Source organism: Leucopleurus acutus, assembly GCF_964270905.1.
Source record: "Leucopleurus acutus genome assembly, chromosome: 1".
NCBI lineage: Eukaryota > Metazoa > Chordata > Mammalia > Artiodactyla > Delphinidae > Leucopleurus > Leucopleurus acutus.
Window position 1 is genome coordinate 13,383,748 of NC_139142.1, and position 17,401 is coordinate 13,401,148.

The following is a 17,401-nucleotide window of genomic DNA, read 5'->3' on the forward strand; positions in this document are numbered from 1 at the left end:
CACATGATTTTGTCTTTGTTGCAGGTGTTGTTTGATGATATTGGACAGTCTCTGATCCAGCTTTCCAGCCCGGATCTTCAGTTTCGGCTGATTGCAGCCTTTCTGCAGTTCTTGGGTGTGCCTTCCGGCTTCCGCCCTCTGGCCTCCTGCCTCTATCTGGCCATGGATGAGAACAGCATCTTTGACAATGGACTTTATGATGAGAAGCCCTTGACTTTTCTCAACCTTTCATTTTCCGGCGTCAGCTGTGTCGGACGCACAGACCAGCTGGGTTGCCGGCACTGGACCAGGGGTCACAGTCGAGAGGGCGAGGAGTTCATCCGCAACATCTTCCACCTCGTGATGCCTTTGTTTTCAGGCAAGGAGAGGTCTCAGCTCTGCTTCTCCTGGTTACGGTACGAGATTGCAAAGGTAACTCCGGCCTCCTCCTCCCCTGTGTGAGGACCTCATTTCCCGTCGCTGTTTGTCAGTGGGATGGCCAGGCTCTTGGTGTTCTTCAGGGCTCTGGGCCACAGCACCTCCTCCTTCGGGGACCCAAAGGCACCGGGTGTGCGGCTGCCCCTTCTGAGGGACCACGGGGAAGAGGAGGAAGGTGGGAGTGAGTCCAGCGCGTCAGTGACGGGAGCTATTTGTTGTGTTGACTCTTTATTACCGGATGTCTGTGATTATGTGAGCAGTTAGTGTTAAGGACCAAGCTTAAGCTTAAGCCAGGTTAGAGGATTTAGGGGCTTATTAAAATAGAGAAAATAAGCTACTTACTTATGCTGCTCTTCATTATCTGCTAGAAGTTCATCTAGGGTTGACTCCTCTGCCCTCTGCTGGCCACCGGTTAGTATTGAATTATAAAACCCAAAGTTCTGATGCTTTAATTGCAGGTTGCACACACCAGGCTGTATTATTAAAATAGTGCCTGGTAAAATTTGGTGGTCGTCTATCTTTGGAGAAGAGCATGTGGAGTATATAAGCCTTCTTCGTAGGGATTTCAGATGGAAACCTAGATGTGTTCATTTTGGGGCTGCTGTGGCCCTGGTGGAACCCTGATGTGTTTCTTGGAGAGCCTAAGTGTTTAGCAGACACGTGATAAAGGAAGGCAGTGAAGAGCCTTGTGTGGCTTTCTGCAGCTGACAGTACGAAGGGATGTCTTTAATATCACAGAGCACTTGGAGTCATTCTTTTCTTTTTACCTTTAGGTCGTTTGGTGTCTGCGCACTAAAAACAAGAAGAGATTAAAATCACAAGGAAAGAACTGCAAAAAACTAGCCAAGAATCTCCTCAAGGAGCCAGACAACCGCAACAATTTTTGCCTCTGGAAGCAGTATGCGCATCTGGAGTGGTTGCTCGGCAACACAGACGATGCCAGAAGAGTTTTCGATACAGCACTCGGCATGGCAGGGAGCAGAGAACTGAAGGACCATGAGCTGTGTGAGCTCGGTCTCCTCTACGCCGAGCTGGAGGTGGAGCTGTTGCCGGATGTGAGAGGGGCTGCCCCAGCCCGAGCCATTCACGTATTGACCAGACTGACCGAGAATGGGGCCTACGGGCCCTACACCGGGCAAGTCTTGGCCGTTCACATTTTGAAAGCTCGGAAGGCTTATGAACACGCGCTGCAGGACTGTTTGGGGGAGAGCTGTGTCTCTGATCCAGCTCCCGCCGATTCCTTTAACCGCCTGATTAGCCTGGTTAAATGCTTTATGCTCTTCCAGTATTTGACCATAGGGATCGACGCTGCTGTGCGGATATATGAGCAGGTATTTGCGAAACACAAGGTCTCTGTTTCCGCAGAGGGCCCTGGTCTGGAGGGCAGTGCCAGCCCCCCGAGCCTGAGCAGTGTCCTTGAGGCCGTCACCCTGATGCACACGAGCCTGCTTAGATTCCACATGAAAGTCGCCATCTACCCTCTGGCTCCTCTGCGAGAGGCTCTCTCGGAGGCTTTAAAGTTGTATCCGGACAACCAGGTTCTTTGGAGGTCGTATGTACAGATTCAGAATAAGTCCCACAGTGCCAGTAAGACCAGAAGATTCTTCGATGCGATCACCAGGTCTGCCAAACCCTTGGAGCCGTGGTTGTTCTCAATTGAAGCTGAGAAAATGAGGAAAAGACTAGTGGAAACTGTGCAGAGGTAATTACAGAGCATCTTGTCTGTGTGTCCAGAAACCTTTATGCAATGCTTGCCATGTTCCCACCACCCACTCGGCCTCCAGAATACAGAAGTGAATGCGGCCTGGGCCTGGAACGCCTGCCGGGGGGTTTCTCCGTGTTGTAGAAAAACATGGTGAAAAAGGAATGAGAGACTTGCAAGTAGCAACACCTTTCGTCAGAGGCTCCTGTGGCTGTCTCCTTAGGCCGTGCTTTTTGGGATCCCTGAGCATTGCTTATGGTGCATGAGTGGTGACTGCCAGGTCTTCAGGTGTCTGAGAAGGTGTAGTAAAAGCATGGGGGTAAGAACACAGGCTCTGGAGTTGGAATCTGGAGTCAAATCCCAGCTCTTCCACTTAGCAGCTGTGTGATCTTGGACAAGTCAGTTCATGTCTCCAGTAGGTTCCCCCTTCTGTAAAATGGGAATAAAGACCTACCTCAGAGGGTTGCTGGGAAGGGTGAGTACCGAGCACAAAGAGAGTGCAGACTAATTACTAGCCTCTGTTATTATTACTGATGATAACAGTGTCATGTTTTAAATGTTTTGGGTTTTTTTTTGGATACAGTATTTTATATCTGAAGGTTAAACGACAGGCTTGGGAACATATTGGCTTAGGCGTCATTGTTCCTTCCAGAAGCTTTGTTGTTACTTCACTCTGACCTTAGAAATCAAGTGTTCAGAATTGCCTCTGAATAGTATTTCTTTCTCTTTTTTTAATAAATAATTTTTAACTTTTATTTCCTTCCTTTCTTTCCCTTCCTTCCTCCCTCCCTCCCTCCGTCCCTCCCTCCCTCCCTCCGTCCCTCCCTCCCTCCCTTCCTTCTTTCTCCGTTGGGTCTTCGTTGCTGCACGCGGGCTTTCTCTAGTTTCATTGCGGTGTGCGGGCTTCTCACTGTGGTGGCTTCTCTTGTTGCGGAGCACAGGTTCTAGGTGCGTGGGCTTCAGTAGTTGTGGCTCGTGGGCTCTAGAGCGCAGGCTCAGTAGCTGCAGTGCAAGGGCTTAGTGGCTCCACGGCACGTGGGATCTTCCTGGACCAGGGATCGAACCTGTGTCCCGTGCGTGGGCAGGCAGATTATTAACCCCTGAGCCACCAGGGAGGTCCAGAATAGTATTTCAGTTTACTTGTTTTTTACTTCTTCCGTCAGGATTTTATTCACTCTACTTTCAACTGAAAGGTCTTTCTTTCCCATAGGGTAGAATTTGCACTCTGCTGATGAAAGGGTAGGTTTTCCTTAGAAAACAGAGAAGCAGGGAGTTTGTGTGCCTTCTAGGCAGACCCAGTGTGGCGGAGACACCACAGCACCCTCGACGCTGGCTTCCTGTGGCCCTGGAGGAGCCACATCATACTATATCCTGCACCCCCATGTCCCCAGACCTGGCCGCAGCACTGCCTCCGACGTGCTCAGATCCAGTTGTCGCTGACGTCAGCTGTCACTGACGTATCTCTTCCCACTGCAACGTAGGTGTGGGAAGTTGTCTTGGAGGTACATGAGCTTTTGTCTTGCAGGGTAGATGGTAGAGAGGTCTACGCCACCATTCCCGAGACCGGCCTGACACATCGGATCAGAACCCTGTTTGAAAATGCGATGCGGAGTGACTACGGCAGCCAGTGCCCCTTACTGTGGAGGATGTATTTGAATTTTTTGGTAAGAAAAATGCGGAGTTTTTGTGTTTATGCAGAGCTCTGCCTCCTCCTTCGTAAGTGAGCGGTGCGGGTGTCCAGCAGCCCGCACCCCTCTCAGCCTTGGCTCATCCTGTGGGCATCCTGGTGGGATGACGTCAGGTCCCTCAGGATGTGGGAGGGGTCACAAGTTGCCTTTTCTACTGGGGCCTTTGCTAGAATGATAGCGAGGAGTGATGCCTGGGCTGTTCGGTGCAGCAGAATGTCACGTGGCTTTCTCCTAGTTGATGTTGTTGAGTCAACAACTTGGAAATAGTCTAAGAGCTTTCATTTGAAAGAGAGCTAAATTTGTTGCTGTTCTGCCTCTAAGAATTTCCGGGTCCTGATTCTGTTTTGTTACTAAAAGATAAGATTTAATCTGGAATGTGGTTTTTAAAATAGACCTTTCCAAAGCAACTTTGTTTTCACTTAAAAGTACCACAGTAATTGAATATGGTGAGATGCCATTTAGTTTTGTTAATGTGTTGTGCAGGCTGAAAGGTGGTTCCTGGGCTTCATTCCTGGAGTCTTGAGTTGTCTTTGCCTTTGCTTAAAGGCTTGGCACTGGGCTGGGCCTCCTTTGCTATAATGCATCTACTGCTAAGTTGCGTGCTTTTTTAGAAACAATCTTCTAGGCCACTTGAGTGTTGCTTAGCTCAAGGCTATTGAATCATATCGCAGTGACCGCCATTGAATATTGTACCTTTCAGAAGTCAGGAGTGACCTTCCTGAAAAAGAAGATAAATATGTATCTCTCTGATTGTTTCCATAGGATAATTTCTCAGAAGTTGATCAAAGTATTTGAACATTTCCCATTGACATTTGACAGAGTCGGGTGTAAAGAGATAGAGAGTGTAAGTTAGGGGTTAGGAGAGGTTTGGGCCTCCCCCATCCTCTTTGAGTCCAGAATTCATCGGGGAGCACCTCCCCTGACCTCTGAAAGGCCTGAGTAGCAGGGAAGGACAGATCTCAGGACAGCACACCCAGGACAAAAGGGCACAATTTTGTGGGCAGAAGTCAGCATCAAGATGAATTACCACCAAAGTTTCTGTGTTTTTAATGTTTATTCTTCAGACTCAAAAGCTCAGATTTTACGTCTTGACTCCCTTGTGTGAAATGGAAACCTTCAGAAGCCCAGACGCCAGCGTGGTGTCCGTGGGCACGCGCGGCCTGGACGCGGGCCCTGCCTGTTACCAGAGGAGGCCACTGGGGTGCAGCAGGAGGGCTGGGTTCCCACTGAGCTCCACCTGCGTGGTCAGGCCCTCACTGAAGGAGCGCGCCAGATGCTCCCTAATGGTTCCAGCGCTAACACTCTGGGAGTCTAAGCCAGTGAAAGACTCTAAATTTAAAAAGAGGGAGAGCTTGCACACTTGCCAATTTAACTTCTCCGGTCTTTTTTAGGTAGAGACAAATAGGGTGAAGTGCAAACTTGTAGTACTTTCACTGAAGATCTGCCATGAGCCAAGTCTGGGTGGACTGTAGACAGAAAAATTCTTGTTGACTTAGAAAAAAAGCCTGGACCATTAAGGAATGTCTGTCTTTTTGGAAAGATTAGCATCAGACCAAGAATTAATTAGAGCAGTGAAACTCCTAGCAGTTTCTGAGGCATCTGGGTGAGCTCCTAACGCTTTGATGAACTCAGTGAAAAAATCAAATTAGGGCCAAAATGTGAGGTGTAGGCTCTGAGTGCCAGGAGAGGGCAGGACGCCTGTGGGGCCACTGTGGAAGGGTGTGGCTCTGGCTCCCTGGAGGAGAAACGTCACAACCACGCTTTCACCTGGCATTTAACCCTTTCATACCTGATGCAGCAAAGGCGTTTTCCAGTGGCCGACTGATGAAGGAGATAGCAGAGGGCAGTTCTTATTTGAGGCTAGCCAACTTACGTACCTGGATTTGCTGGATTCCAGGGTTAACTGTGAGTCTCACAAATACAGTGGTTGAGAAAGTACAGGAGTACAGTTTTTCTTCTTTCAAGAACAAAGCCTTAAGTGTAGTTACTATTTTAGCAGAGGACATTGAAGTATTTTGGTGTGTGAAAAAAGGACAGCTCACACTGGCTTCTTGGGTATAAATTCAGAGGTCCAGCCTCAGAATGGCCGAGGCTCATACCAGGGAGGGAGGCAGGATTCCCCCGGGCCACGCGGCTGACTCTGGGTGGCACTGGGAGCGGGTGAGGAAGGCCTGCGCCTTGCCGGCCTGAAGGTTATCACAGATGCTGGTTACAGCCCGGAGTTCCAGTCTTCCTGACTGTGGGAGTTAACCTGAAAGATCTGAAAGGGAGGCGAGGCTGTCCTTGGTAGATAGAGGTCCTGAGCTGTGGATAGGGTTCTCTTGATGCCATCCCCCGCGTTTCTGAGAGGTCAGTCAACAGCCCTCACCGGTCTTGTCTGGACATCGTGCCCTGGCTGCCTGGTGGGCAGAGCCAGCGTCCACTAGAAAGCTCTGGTGTGGGAAGGGGAAGTCTGGCGGAGGTGGGTGGGCAGGAAGCCCAGGAACAGACTTCAGCTCTGTGAGCTCGGCTTGTGCCCATTCACAGCTGCGGACGCCCGCCTGGGGAGCTGCCCGGTGGGTTGTGACTCCCTGGAGGAGGGACAGATCCCTCCCTGGGACTTGGGAGAGGCCCGGGGATATGGAGGGGAGGACACACGCTGCTCCGGCTTCCACAGCAGGTGTGGAAAAAGCGCCTGTCTGTGAGTTGATACAAGATATAAGGATTTTATATCAGTATAAAAATGTGCTTAGATTAAAAACGTGCTGAATATCTGCATGCTCTCAGACTGAAATTTTTGACCCTAAATTTGCTTTTGGTAAGGTTACTGATTCAGTAATCCTGGTTACCTCATTTCTCTAAGAGAGTTTTCAAAAAATGGCAAGTATTAAAGCAAACATTTTCTCTGTGTAAAGTTATCACCCTCACCTCATGCACAGGCCTCGTTCTAGGCACTCTTAGTAATGCCAGGTGTGATGGCCCAGTGATGGAGGAGATGAAAACAAGTCAGAAGTGTTAAAGGTCAACTCCAGGCCCACTGAGACACAGCAGTGGCCCCTGAGGGCATCCCGTGGTACAGGGACCCATACCACCCATCAGCCACTGTGGCAGTGCCCCGGGTGGACCAGTACCAGGATGGCCTTGGATTCTCTTTCGTCATTTTTGTATTTTTTCCCCTTGCCTCAGGTTTCCTTAGGAAATAAAGAAAGAAGCAAAGGTGTGTTCTACAAAGCACTTCAGAATTGTCCTTGGGCAAAGGTGAGTTCTAAAGGCCATGGTCTCTTCAGATTCCCAAGGACCTCCCTGCCAAGCCTCATCCAGTCAGTGTCATGGGGACAGGGCACTTCCCAGGCCTTTCCATAGTCAGAGTATCCCCTTTGGAGACGGAGGGGCATTTGTGTCCTTTCCCTGCACTGGAGCTGGCGTTTCATGGGAGCGTTGCTGTAGGCGGCTGGTGCCCAACATTTGCCCAAAGCTCAGCCCAGATGCTGAGAGCGTTGGGATCCGCGTCCCAGCTCTGCCCTGTACAGCCCAAGTCAGGAGACGTTCAGAGACCAGACTGATGATGACCGCAGTGTCTGCCCACAGCTGCCGGCCCCACTTTGGAAAGAGAGGGTCTCACTTTTAGTTTACTCACTTTCCCTCTGCTTTTGAGTTCAGCCCTTCCTGAAGCACGTCAAGGTGTTGCTGGGTTAGGACAGCAAGGGGAGCGTGGGCTGTGGCGGGGCAGCTGGAGGGAGCGGCCGGCTGACGAGGATGTTGCTCTCCGGCCCCAGGTGCTATACCTGGATGCCGTGGAGTACTTCCCCGATGAGATGCAGGAGATCCTGGACCTGATGACGGAGAAGGAGCTCCGGGTGCGCCTGCCGCTGGAGGAGCTGGAGCTTCTGCTTGAGGACTAGAGACCAGGAGGGGAGTGGGGCGTGCCTCCGAGGCCTCGGCGCCGGCCCCGTGGGAGCAGGAGATACCAGAAGAGACGGTGACACATGCGTGCGAGTGTGTTAAGACCTCTGCCTTTGGAGTTTCTTTCTTGATAGTTTGTGTCTGGGTTATTGGTCTCTCACCTCTTGCACATTGTGTGTGCAAATGACACAAAACCATCGTTTTGCATATTATATATGTATGTGTATATATGTGCATAGACAGGAATCATGCTAAGTGATAAATGAACCTGTCATGGTTGATCTGCGAGTTCTCGTTTGGTCCACTCTTCCCCTGCCCAGCCAGCGCCAGCCCTGCTGGGGTGAATGTACCTTCTCGGTTGGCATCCTTGGTGGTCCTGCCAGGTCTCCTGGGTCTTGCAGTCAAAAAAAAAAAAAAGGTCTGGTTACTCAGTACTAGGACTTCCTCCCCTGGGCTGGTTAGCAGATTTTACCCTTATCTTCAGACCAGAGCAGTGGGGAGTCGTTTAAACCTTGGTATTCTCACCTGTATCAAATGTGTTAAGTTCTCATTACTCCCTGAACCCTATTCAGTGACGTCCTCGACTACGGCCTGAGCAGCCAGCATCGCTTGGGAGCAATGTAGACCCTCAGGCCCCTCCCCAGCCCTGCTGTCAGAACCTGGGCTCTAATAGGATGCCCTGTTAGGGGACTTTGTGTGTACATTACCGTGTAGAAAGCACTGCCTGAACAAATAAGGACCCCGCTGCTGGGGAGCTCACCAGCAGCCAGTCGTGGAAAATGGAGCGAGCTCCTTCCTACCAAACCCAGTGCTGCCTGTGACACGTGCCGAAGGTGGCTTTCAGCGGTGTTGGCCACGCTCTCGTTTTGATTTCCAGGAACTGAGTTACATTTGACTGAGAGGAAATTGCTTTATCTTCTCTGAGGTCCTGCTTTTTGAAAAGTGGACAGCTTCCCTCTGGCTTTTTTTTTTTTTAAATCATGCTCTCTAGAATTGCTGAAAGCGTATTTCCTTGGCACCTCATCCAGAAAAGCCAGTGCTGTGGCATAGAATTTTGGCTAGAAATCGATGGACACTGGTTGGGAAAAAGCAGCAGAGGGCAGCACAGCTACAGCAGCGGTCCCCGACCTTTTTGGCACCAGGGACCGGTTTTGTGGAAGACAGTTTTCCCACAGAAGGTGGGGTGCGGGGAGGGAGATGGGGGATGGGTCAGGCCCCAATGCGAGCAGTGGGGAGCAGCAGATGAAGCTTCCTTCACCTGCCACTCACCTCCTGCTGTTCGGCCCGGTGGTTCCTAACAGGTGGAGGCCCAGGGACTGGGGACCCCTGAGCTAGAGCACTTTCTAAAGAGCATCTTGGAGCACCCAAGGAAGCTGGCCAACCAAGTGGAGGCTTTCCTTGATCTGCCCCACTTACAGGCTTCGAGATGGAACTGTTCTGAAATGAGAGAAGAGCAGGAAATAATAGACAAAGAAAGGGAAGGGGAAGCTTGACACATTTCTGAACACTCTTGGGAGGGATCAGGTTCTGAACCCGAGAACAAGGGATGGCAGGGCTGGTATGGGACTCTTCAGCCCTGCCCTTTTGAGGTCTCTTGTAGGAGCCTCAGTCTCTTAGCAACAGCGACACCTCCTTCCTGCCTCCAGAGCGCTGAGAGCCCACATGCTCCACCAACCTTCCAAAAGGGAAGCCACGGCTGTAGGGACTCCTCAGCCCTTGTTGCTTAAGCAACAAATATAGCCGCTATTTACGTACGCTCGTTGCTTTCCCATCAGCTGCTGTTGAACAACTGCCACCAGCTCTGGGGGTGTGACGGGGCAGCAGGTATTGAAGTCTGCAGTCCTTTTGGTCAGCCAGCTTCCTTAGCACCCAGATCCATCGACTTGCTGCTACTGAGCGGCCGGTGTGGAGGGCCCAGAAACAGGATTCAGTGTGTGTTTGTTTGAGAAAGAGCACGCTTTATTGGCAAGAGAGCGCTGCACGCGAGCAACATACGAAGAGGGCTGGACGGGCATCCTACACATCACATTCAAAAGGTACTCGGGGTGCTGTGCTAGTGAAGATCAACCACAACATGGACTCCTGGGCAACTTCCCAACCTCACACCTCTGAGGGGGTCGACACACTTCCAACCTTTTCCTCTGAGGGGGTCGACACACTTCCAACCTTTTCCTGGAAGGCAACTGTGTGGTCCACTAGAGATAGAGCCCCTCAGGGGTGCCTTCTTGTTTTTTATAAAGGACATTTTCTTTAGACTTTTTGAAGTCTTCATTTGTTACTTTCATCCTACGTTCCCTCAAGGCCATCAGACCAGCTTCCGTACAGATTGCCTGTAAGAAGGAACAGTGTGTTCAGAAAGTGAAATACTTTTTATTCTAACAATTCAGAGAGTGCTATTTTGAAATCTGGTGTAGGCACCCAACCTAAACACGAAGTTCTCAAACCATTTGGGAACGATTAGATTTTTTAAATGTTTTAAACATTCTAATTATTTCCTCAAAGTACCTGAAGTGGCTTAAACTGGGAATATTTCACTAAGGAAGAGGACTGGCTCAGGTTCCAACCCCCGCCGTGTGGCCTGGCAGGTCAGTAAGTTCTCACAGCCCTGCTTTCATTAAAGGCAGTAATCTTCCTAAGAAATAGATAAAATTATTCCAGAAATTTAGAGCCCACATAGAGTGTACATCCATTTCATTTACCTATAGTCAGAAGAGAACTTGTATTTTCTGGTTAAACATTTACAAGTTTTAGTACAGTATTTATTCTAATATATTTATTTTCTCAACAATTACTTGCCAAAAGTAAAACAAGAACCCAAGCAACATGATATGGTAAAAACACAATCCTGGCACTGAAGGTTCTATCTGGTTATGGCCTTTAGGATATTTATTTCAGATGGTTCAGAAGAGAGAGTGTTTCTGCATACAGAGAGAAGAAACAGGTAAAAGGGTAACATTTGGTAAATGGGGGTGATGAGTATGTGGGTGTTTTTGCTGCAACTTTTCTGAAGGCTTCAAATTTTTCTAAATAAAAAGTTGGTGCAGAATTTTAAGGTAATTTAAATTTTAAAAAGAGTTACTCCCCAACTGAGACACTAACCTAGTTCTATAGATGCCAGGGATACGCAGTTCAGTGCAGGCACCAGCGTGAAACAGCCTGTGTGTGCCGCCCCTACCTAACCATGGCATCAACCCAGGTCCTCCCCCAGAAGGCAGGCTGTGGCCGTATGCAGTGCTGCCAGGCCTTGCTTCAAACTCCGGTCATCTGGGAAGACATGTCCAAACTCATACACACATATGATAAAACAAAGAGGTACAATCCAGCCCAGGTCCTCACCTTGATGTCGGCACCAGAGAGGTCATCTTTAGCCATGATCAAGTCATCCAGGGTTACGTCGTCTGCTAGTGTCATCCTGCTCGTGTGGATCTGAAAGATGCGCTTCTTCGTCTTTTCATCGGGCAAGGGGAACTCGATCTTCCTGTCGATGCGGCCTGTGGGTATAAAAGGTTTTCAGTCACACTCCTGGGGGCCCCGGGAGAGGCCTTAGTCTCCACACGAGTGGTCTCAGTCACATAGTGTCCTATGGAAGGAGGTCCAGATCTTAAAAAGTGAACACTCATGTCTGTAGTTTGTAAATATCAACGTTTGAATTCATCTCATTTACAGAATCCTCTCTGCTCTGGTACTTTGGGAAACAAACGAAAGGAGAGATTCCTAAATGGCACAGTTAGTGGAAAAGGACAGATCAATCATGTTAAAAACATTACAAAAGACAGTAAAATTAGCTACTGCTTCTTTTGGTACTACCTGAATGTAAAAAATGGACCTGAGCTGTCATATTTCTTCAAAAAAAAAAAAAAAAAAGGCGTCTCGAGGCTAAAAGGGCCAAGCTACACAAACTACATCACGATTATCTCAAGGGAACACAGTTTTGGTGAATTATTCTAAGTTTCCAGGCAGTATTTGCCTTACACGTATCATTTATATTCTCCCCAAAGTGCTCCTAAGAAATACAAATCCACATAGGACCTTCATTCTCCACAATGAAACCAAAGCAAATGTGACCTGGTCTGATAAGTGCTGGGTCCAAAGTCTCTATCCGGTTTGTGGCCATGATGACTTTCACGTCTCCCCTTGAATCAAACCCATCCAACTGGTTCAACAGTTCCAACATTGTTCGCTGAATTTCTCTCTCACCACCGGAATTTGAGTCATACCTTTGGAAAAGAAGTGAGGGAGAAGTGAAGACCCAACTGATCTCCTGTTAAAGGGGATTACAAAACACAGCTCTGTCTCAGCCTATATGTCACACCCTCCCAAAGCCCAAGATAAACAACACATTATTTTCTTCGTAGCAGTTTTCATGCCTGAAATTATGTGATTTATTCAGTCTCCACAATTGAGCTCCTCAAGGGCAGAGACTCATCCTCATGGCTGTGTCTCCAGAGTCAGGATGGTGCCATGCTCAGAGCGGGTGCTCAAGGCATGGCTACTGACTGACCAGTCAACTGCCGAGTAGTTGTTACCTGGCACGTGGGAGAGCAGAGCCTAAAGAATGCATGGAAGCGACCCAGTACGGACTGTGGCAAACCACGTAGGGAGTGCCCAGCAGTCGGGCATTCTCAGAGACGGACCATATGGTTTTTACCTCTAAATAACACAAAAGAGGTAAGAGAAAGTCTACCTTTTCGTCCCAATAGCATCAATTTCATCAATAAACACGATGGACGGTGCATGTTCTTCAGCAACTCGAAACAGTTCCCGAACAAGTTTGGGCCCATCACCTAGGTACTTCTGAATAAGTTCAGAGCCAACGACTCTCAAGAAAGTGGCCGAGGTTTGGTTTGCTACTGCTTTGGCTAGTAAGGTTTTACCTGTTTTAGATTGAAAGAGAAAAAAGGGAAAAAACACTCAAGAGCTGTTTTAACTTTAAAACCCTCATTGTCACCTTAAAAAGACATAAAGAATGGGAGGATCCCTCTGTGAAAAGCATTCTGTTCTCCAAAGCAGGCAAGAGGAAATTCAAAAAAACCTAAAAAACATATTTTGATTATTTTTAACCATCTTCCTAAATTCATCATGATAATGTCAGAAAATACTTTTTACTGCAAAGTTGCATATAATATTAACCTGACCTATGCAACCAGGGTTTGAGAACCAAACTCAACTCCTACAAAACTATCAGTGATGAAAAAAAGGCCCGGGAGCCCTAGGTTTGACCAAAGGACACATAGTGTCCCTGAGCAGGGCCTGCAGTGCCCTGGGGCTTCCTGAAGATGTTGCTGTGGGCTTGCCCCAGGGCTCAGTCAGCTGAGCCAAGACCAGCTCCTGATGAAGCCCACAGCTGTGAGCTGCTGAAAGCTCAAGAGACTTTTCTCTTTGTGGTGTGCCCTTATGGGACGTTCCTCACTGATCTCAGGGAAGACCTGACATTTCCAACACTGCTTTGTTCCCTGATATTCCTCCTTCAGATCAAGAACAAGAGTAAGCAAAGAGTACCAACTTGAGAACTTTCGAGCTCAAGACCATGGCCCCTTTGATGGTGAGGGCTGGGCAGTCACCTCAGGACACAGAGGCAGTTAGAGGCAGAGCTGGCAGAGGACCACCCTCAGGCCTGTAAGGGGAGGGGAGGAGGCCGGCAGGCGAGTGAGTGAGTGACAAAAGATTTCGTGCAAGCGGGAAGGAGGACAGGGAGTTAAGCTCAGCAACAAGACGGGGCAATGGCGTTCCCTCAGCCGGGCAGTCAGAGTGGCAGGTTCAAATGCCTATTAGAGGGCTGGACTGCTTCCTGAGAGCATCATTTAAGGATGGCTGACAGAAGACCAAAAGGACCTTCTAAGTGGATGGGATCCTACAGTCCAGAAGCAGCCAGGTTCAGCTGCCGGGATGTTCAATGACCAGAGGGATCCCTGAACCAGTCTCCTCTTCCTCCCGACAGGGCTGACACCCGGTACTCCACTCCAGCCCTTGTCAGCACATGTGCCCCAAAGAAGGCTCACGGCTGCAGGTCAGAACGCCTGTGTTCCAGCTCCAGCCCTGGTACCAGCTCAATTCCCAGAGCTAATGGGGCCTTGGGCTAGTCGCTGGCCTCTCTGAAACTCACTTCCCTGGGCTATAAAATGACAGGCTACAGTAGCTCCCTGCCTCAGGGTACAGCTGGCTCCCTGTCCCTCCAGCGTGGGCAATCCTCAGTACAGACCCTCTTGGCAACATGGCTTCAGTTCACTCAATCAAATAACCTCTCTTCCTTTGGAATTTACATAGCAATGACTATACAACTTACTCAGGTCAGCTTACTGCATAATGAACCAGATACGTATATGCATTTTTATCTTTATCCATTTATTCATCCAATGGTAGACTCATTCAGTACCAATGGACCAGGAGGATGAACCTAATCTGAACAGCACAGGATAGCTTTTAAAACAGTGGTCCTCCACCAAGGTGCTGATGCTTGGCCACACTCCAGATGAACAGATCAGAATCTTCAGGGATGGGAGCAGCCATCAGTATTTTTTAAGGCTCCCAAGGTGATTCCAACGTACAGCCGAAGTTGAGCACCCTGTTTATTTTTATTTTTTCTTACAAAATATTTTCAACAGACTCACATTACTCTAAAATATTCAAAGGCATTATGTTTTACAACATATAAATCTAGCACATTTGAGCATACAACAGGTGTGCTGGGGAACTGGAAATGCATTCACATCGAGCAGGCATTTTGGGGGGGGGGGTGCCTACTGGTGTTTATCTTCTGTTGTAATTCCTACTATTGTTTTTAACACATTAACTCTGTTAAGTCTACAATTACAAGCCTAAGATAGTTCAGTTTCTTAGTACACCTATTATACAGAAATATATACTTTCATGCAATAGGTATGTTTCCAGAGGAGCTGCTTATTCAGAAATGTCCAAAATGCTGCTTAGAGCACATTTTCAAACTAAGGAAGTGTGGCATCCTCACTCAACAGCTAAGTCATTATAACCAGCTAGTGCTGCTGCTCAAGAGACGAGCTCAGTGCCTGGAAAGTGACCAACGCAGAGCACACATACCTGTGCCAGGTGGACCATACAGAATGACCCCCTTAGGGGGCTTTATACCCATCTCTTCATAATATTCAGGATGAGTGAGTGGAAGCTCCACAGATTCCTAAAGAAAACAGACACTTGGTAAAAATAAAAGGCTTTCTTACTGAAATTTATCAGATTCATTCACTGACATCATGGGTACATCTCACTTTCAACAAAAATAAGCTAAAATTTCAATTATTCTTGTTAGAGACAACGTTTGACTTCCACCAGCAGCAAGGACACATTGAAGAGGACCTCTGTCCTACCTGAGCTCCCAGCACTGATCCCCTCTTCCTAATAGCACCCAATTTCCCTTTCATTTCCCAGTAAAAGTCAACCTTGAGTAACATTTAAGCCCTTCCTGAGCAAAAAAACTTAAAGCTAAAATTCACCCTTTTCAATGAAACTGCAGGCAGGAGCTGGCAAGATTTTCTGTTGTGACCACCAAGGGACATGATGGCTATTTCCCAGCTGTCTGAGAGTCACCAGTGGAGATCTGTGATCACTCTGAATGACCTCCCTGCAGATAAAAGAACCTGCAGAGGGCTGGCCCACCACATGCCCCTGACCCCAGGACCATGGCAGGAGCTGGGGTTAACATTCTAGACGCCAGCACTGTGCAAGTGTGTGCCACTCACCCTACCCCCAGACATCACTGGAGGTTTCTGGATAGCCACAGCTGAAGTCAGTACAATTGGAAACATGTTCACACAGATAATTATTAAACATTACATGTAAAAAGTATTACACTGCTGCTGCTGCAAGAACTATCATACAATTTATACTTACTTCTATTACCTAACTCAGTATTAACAACACAAAACACCACCACTAGTAAGGTCTGAGCCAGTTACTGGTCTGATCAATAAAGAAAAAATAAAACACGCAAAACAACTCCAAGCACCGTAAATGAGACAGCAGTAAGAAACCAAAGGTCTAAAATCCCAGAGCTCAGGACTTCTCTGGTGGTCCAGTGGTTAAGACTCCAAGCTCCCAATGCAGGGGGCCCAGGTTCAATCCCTGGTCAGGGAACTAGATCCCACATGCATGCCGCAACTAAAGAGCCCGCATGCCACAACTAAGACCTGGAGCAGCCAAGTAAATAAATAAATATTTTAAAATAAATAAATAAATATACAATAAAACCCCAGAGCTGGTTCCTTGGCATACCTTAATTTCCTGGATTTGGTTGTCTAAGCCCCCAATATCAGCATATGTCTCCTGGGGGGCCTTTTCCACCTTCATCACTGTGACCAAGGGATCCGTGTCATCCATCAGCACCCCTATCACAGCATGCACCTAACAGGGAACATTAAGCTTTAACACAGGCATGTAAGGTTCACACAATCCACTTACAATGAAATGGCAATCACAGAATTTTCTCTACCCTTTGGAGTGCTCTGGTGATCTACTTCCACGGGACAGGTGGACGGATCTGCAAGCGAGAAGCAAGCACTCCGACGGGCTTTCTTAGGCTATCAACTTACCTTGTGGTTGAGCAGGACCGAGCAGCCCGGTTCCAGCAGATCCTTGTCTACAAATGAAAGAATGCTGACATAGTGTTCTGAGCCCACAGACGTAGACACGATGGCATGATTGTCATCAATGATCTCTTCCAAGGTTCCTACCGACATTGGGGTCCCCCTCAGATCATCCACCTTTGATCTTTCCTCCTACATAAGAGTAGGCCAAGAAGGAAAAGCAGATTAGACCTAAAAAGTAGACGATGCTGACAGTTCACGAGATTCACAAAGCAGTTGGTACTTTTCAAAGGCAGCTAAGGATTTCCCTGGTAGCGCAGTGGTTAAGAATCCGCCTACCAATGCAGGGGCACGAGTTCGAGCCCTGGTCTGGGAAGATCCCACATGCTGTGGAGCAACTAAGCCCGTGTGCCACAACTACCGAGCCTGCACTCTAGAGCCCGAGAGCCACAACTACTGAGCCCGCGTGCCACAACTGCTGATGCCTGTGCGCCTGGAGCCCATGCTCTGCAACAAGAAAAGCCACCGCCATGAGAAGCCCGTGCACCGCAACAAAGATTAGCCCCTGCTCGCCGCAACTAGAGAAAGCCCGTGCACAGCAACAAAGACCCAATGGGGAGGACCCAACGCAGCCACCAATCAATCGATCGATGAATAAATTTAAAATAAAATTTTTTTTAAAAAGGCAGTTAAATAATAATTCATTAAAGGCAGAAAATGAATTTCATTTATTCATTAACAGTTTTAAGTTCTAAGTAGAATTCAATTGGTAAAAAAAACAAGTTACAGTAATTTCTCAATTTACCTCTTGCTTTTCTTCTAAAGGCTTCATTTGTTCCTGATTTCTAATGAATTCTTCCTCCATGAGAAGATAGTCTTTAATTCTCTCTAACTTCAATAATTTTAACCGGCATTGAGTGTGAGGTGTCACTGTAATTAAAAAAGAAAGTTTTATTATACTTGGAGCTTGAAGTTTGCAATTAATTCGGTTCACCCTTAAGAACAAAAAGAAGTTAACACTTAAACTTAGTTTAGTTGGACAGACACTGAAAAATTCAAAGTTTGGTGACCCGAAGTAAGCAGGTGCCTAAATGCAAAGGGGAGAGGGATTTTATGTATTGGGTTGGCCCGAAAGTTCGTTCGGGTTTTTCTGTAACATC

At 48.0% G+C, this 17,401-nt stretch overlaps 2 protein-coding genes across 3 annotated transcripts in view; one reads left to right on the top strand and one right to left on the bottom strand.

Annotated features, from left to right (window-relative positions):
* Window positions 1-7,726, top strand: part of NRDE2 (NRDE-2, necessary for RNA interference, domain containing) — a 45,537-nt gene extending 37,811 nt beyond the window's left edge. Inside the window, exons 10-14 of the mRNA XM_082841917.1 lie at window positions 25-411; window positions 1,191-2,119; window positions 3,645-3,783; window positions 6,973-7,044; window positions 7,563-7,726. Of these exons, the coding sequence (XP_082698043.1) occupies window positions 25-411; window positions 1,191-2,119; window positions 3,645-3,783; window positions 6,973-7,044; window positions 7,563-7,688 (1,653 nt within the window). The 3' untranslated portion in view covers window positions 7,689-7,726. The remainder of the gene's footprint in view (window positions 1-24; window positions 412-1,190; window positions 2,120-3,644; window positions 3,784-6,972; window positions 7,045-7,562) is intronic.
* A 1,312-nt stretch (window positions 7,727-9,038) lies between these two features.
* PSMC1 (proteasome 26S subunit, ATPase 1) lies at window positions 9,039-17,187 on the bottom strand. 2 transcript variants are annotated; one of them, XM_082842756.1, is made up of 9 exons: window positions 17,047-17,166; window positions 16,248-16,433; window positions 15,931-16,059; window positions 14,743-14,839; window positions 12,374-12,563; window positions 11,755-11,906; window positions 11,026-11,180; window positions 9,856-10,019; window positions 9,039-9,822 (listed from the first exon to the last, which is right to left on the bottom strand). In XM_082842756.1, the coding sequence occupies exons 1-8, from the start codon at window positions 17,104-17,106 to the stop codon at window positions 9,885-9,887; spliced, it is 1,104 nt and encodes a 367-aa protein (XP_082698882.1). In that variant the 5' UTR covers window positions 17,107-17,166; the 3' UTR covers window positions 9,039-9,822; window positions 9,856-9,884. The 2 variants fall into 2 exon arrangements, with proteins under 2 accessions (XP_082698882.1, XP_082698883.1); XM_082842757.1 differs by lacking the exon at window positions 9,039-9,822 and having other exon boundaries at window positions 9,834-10,019; window positions 17,047-17,187.
* Between the last annotated feature and the right edge of the window lie 214 nt (window positions 17,188-17,401).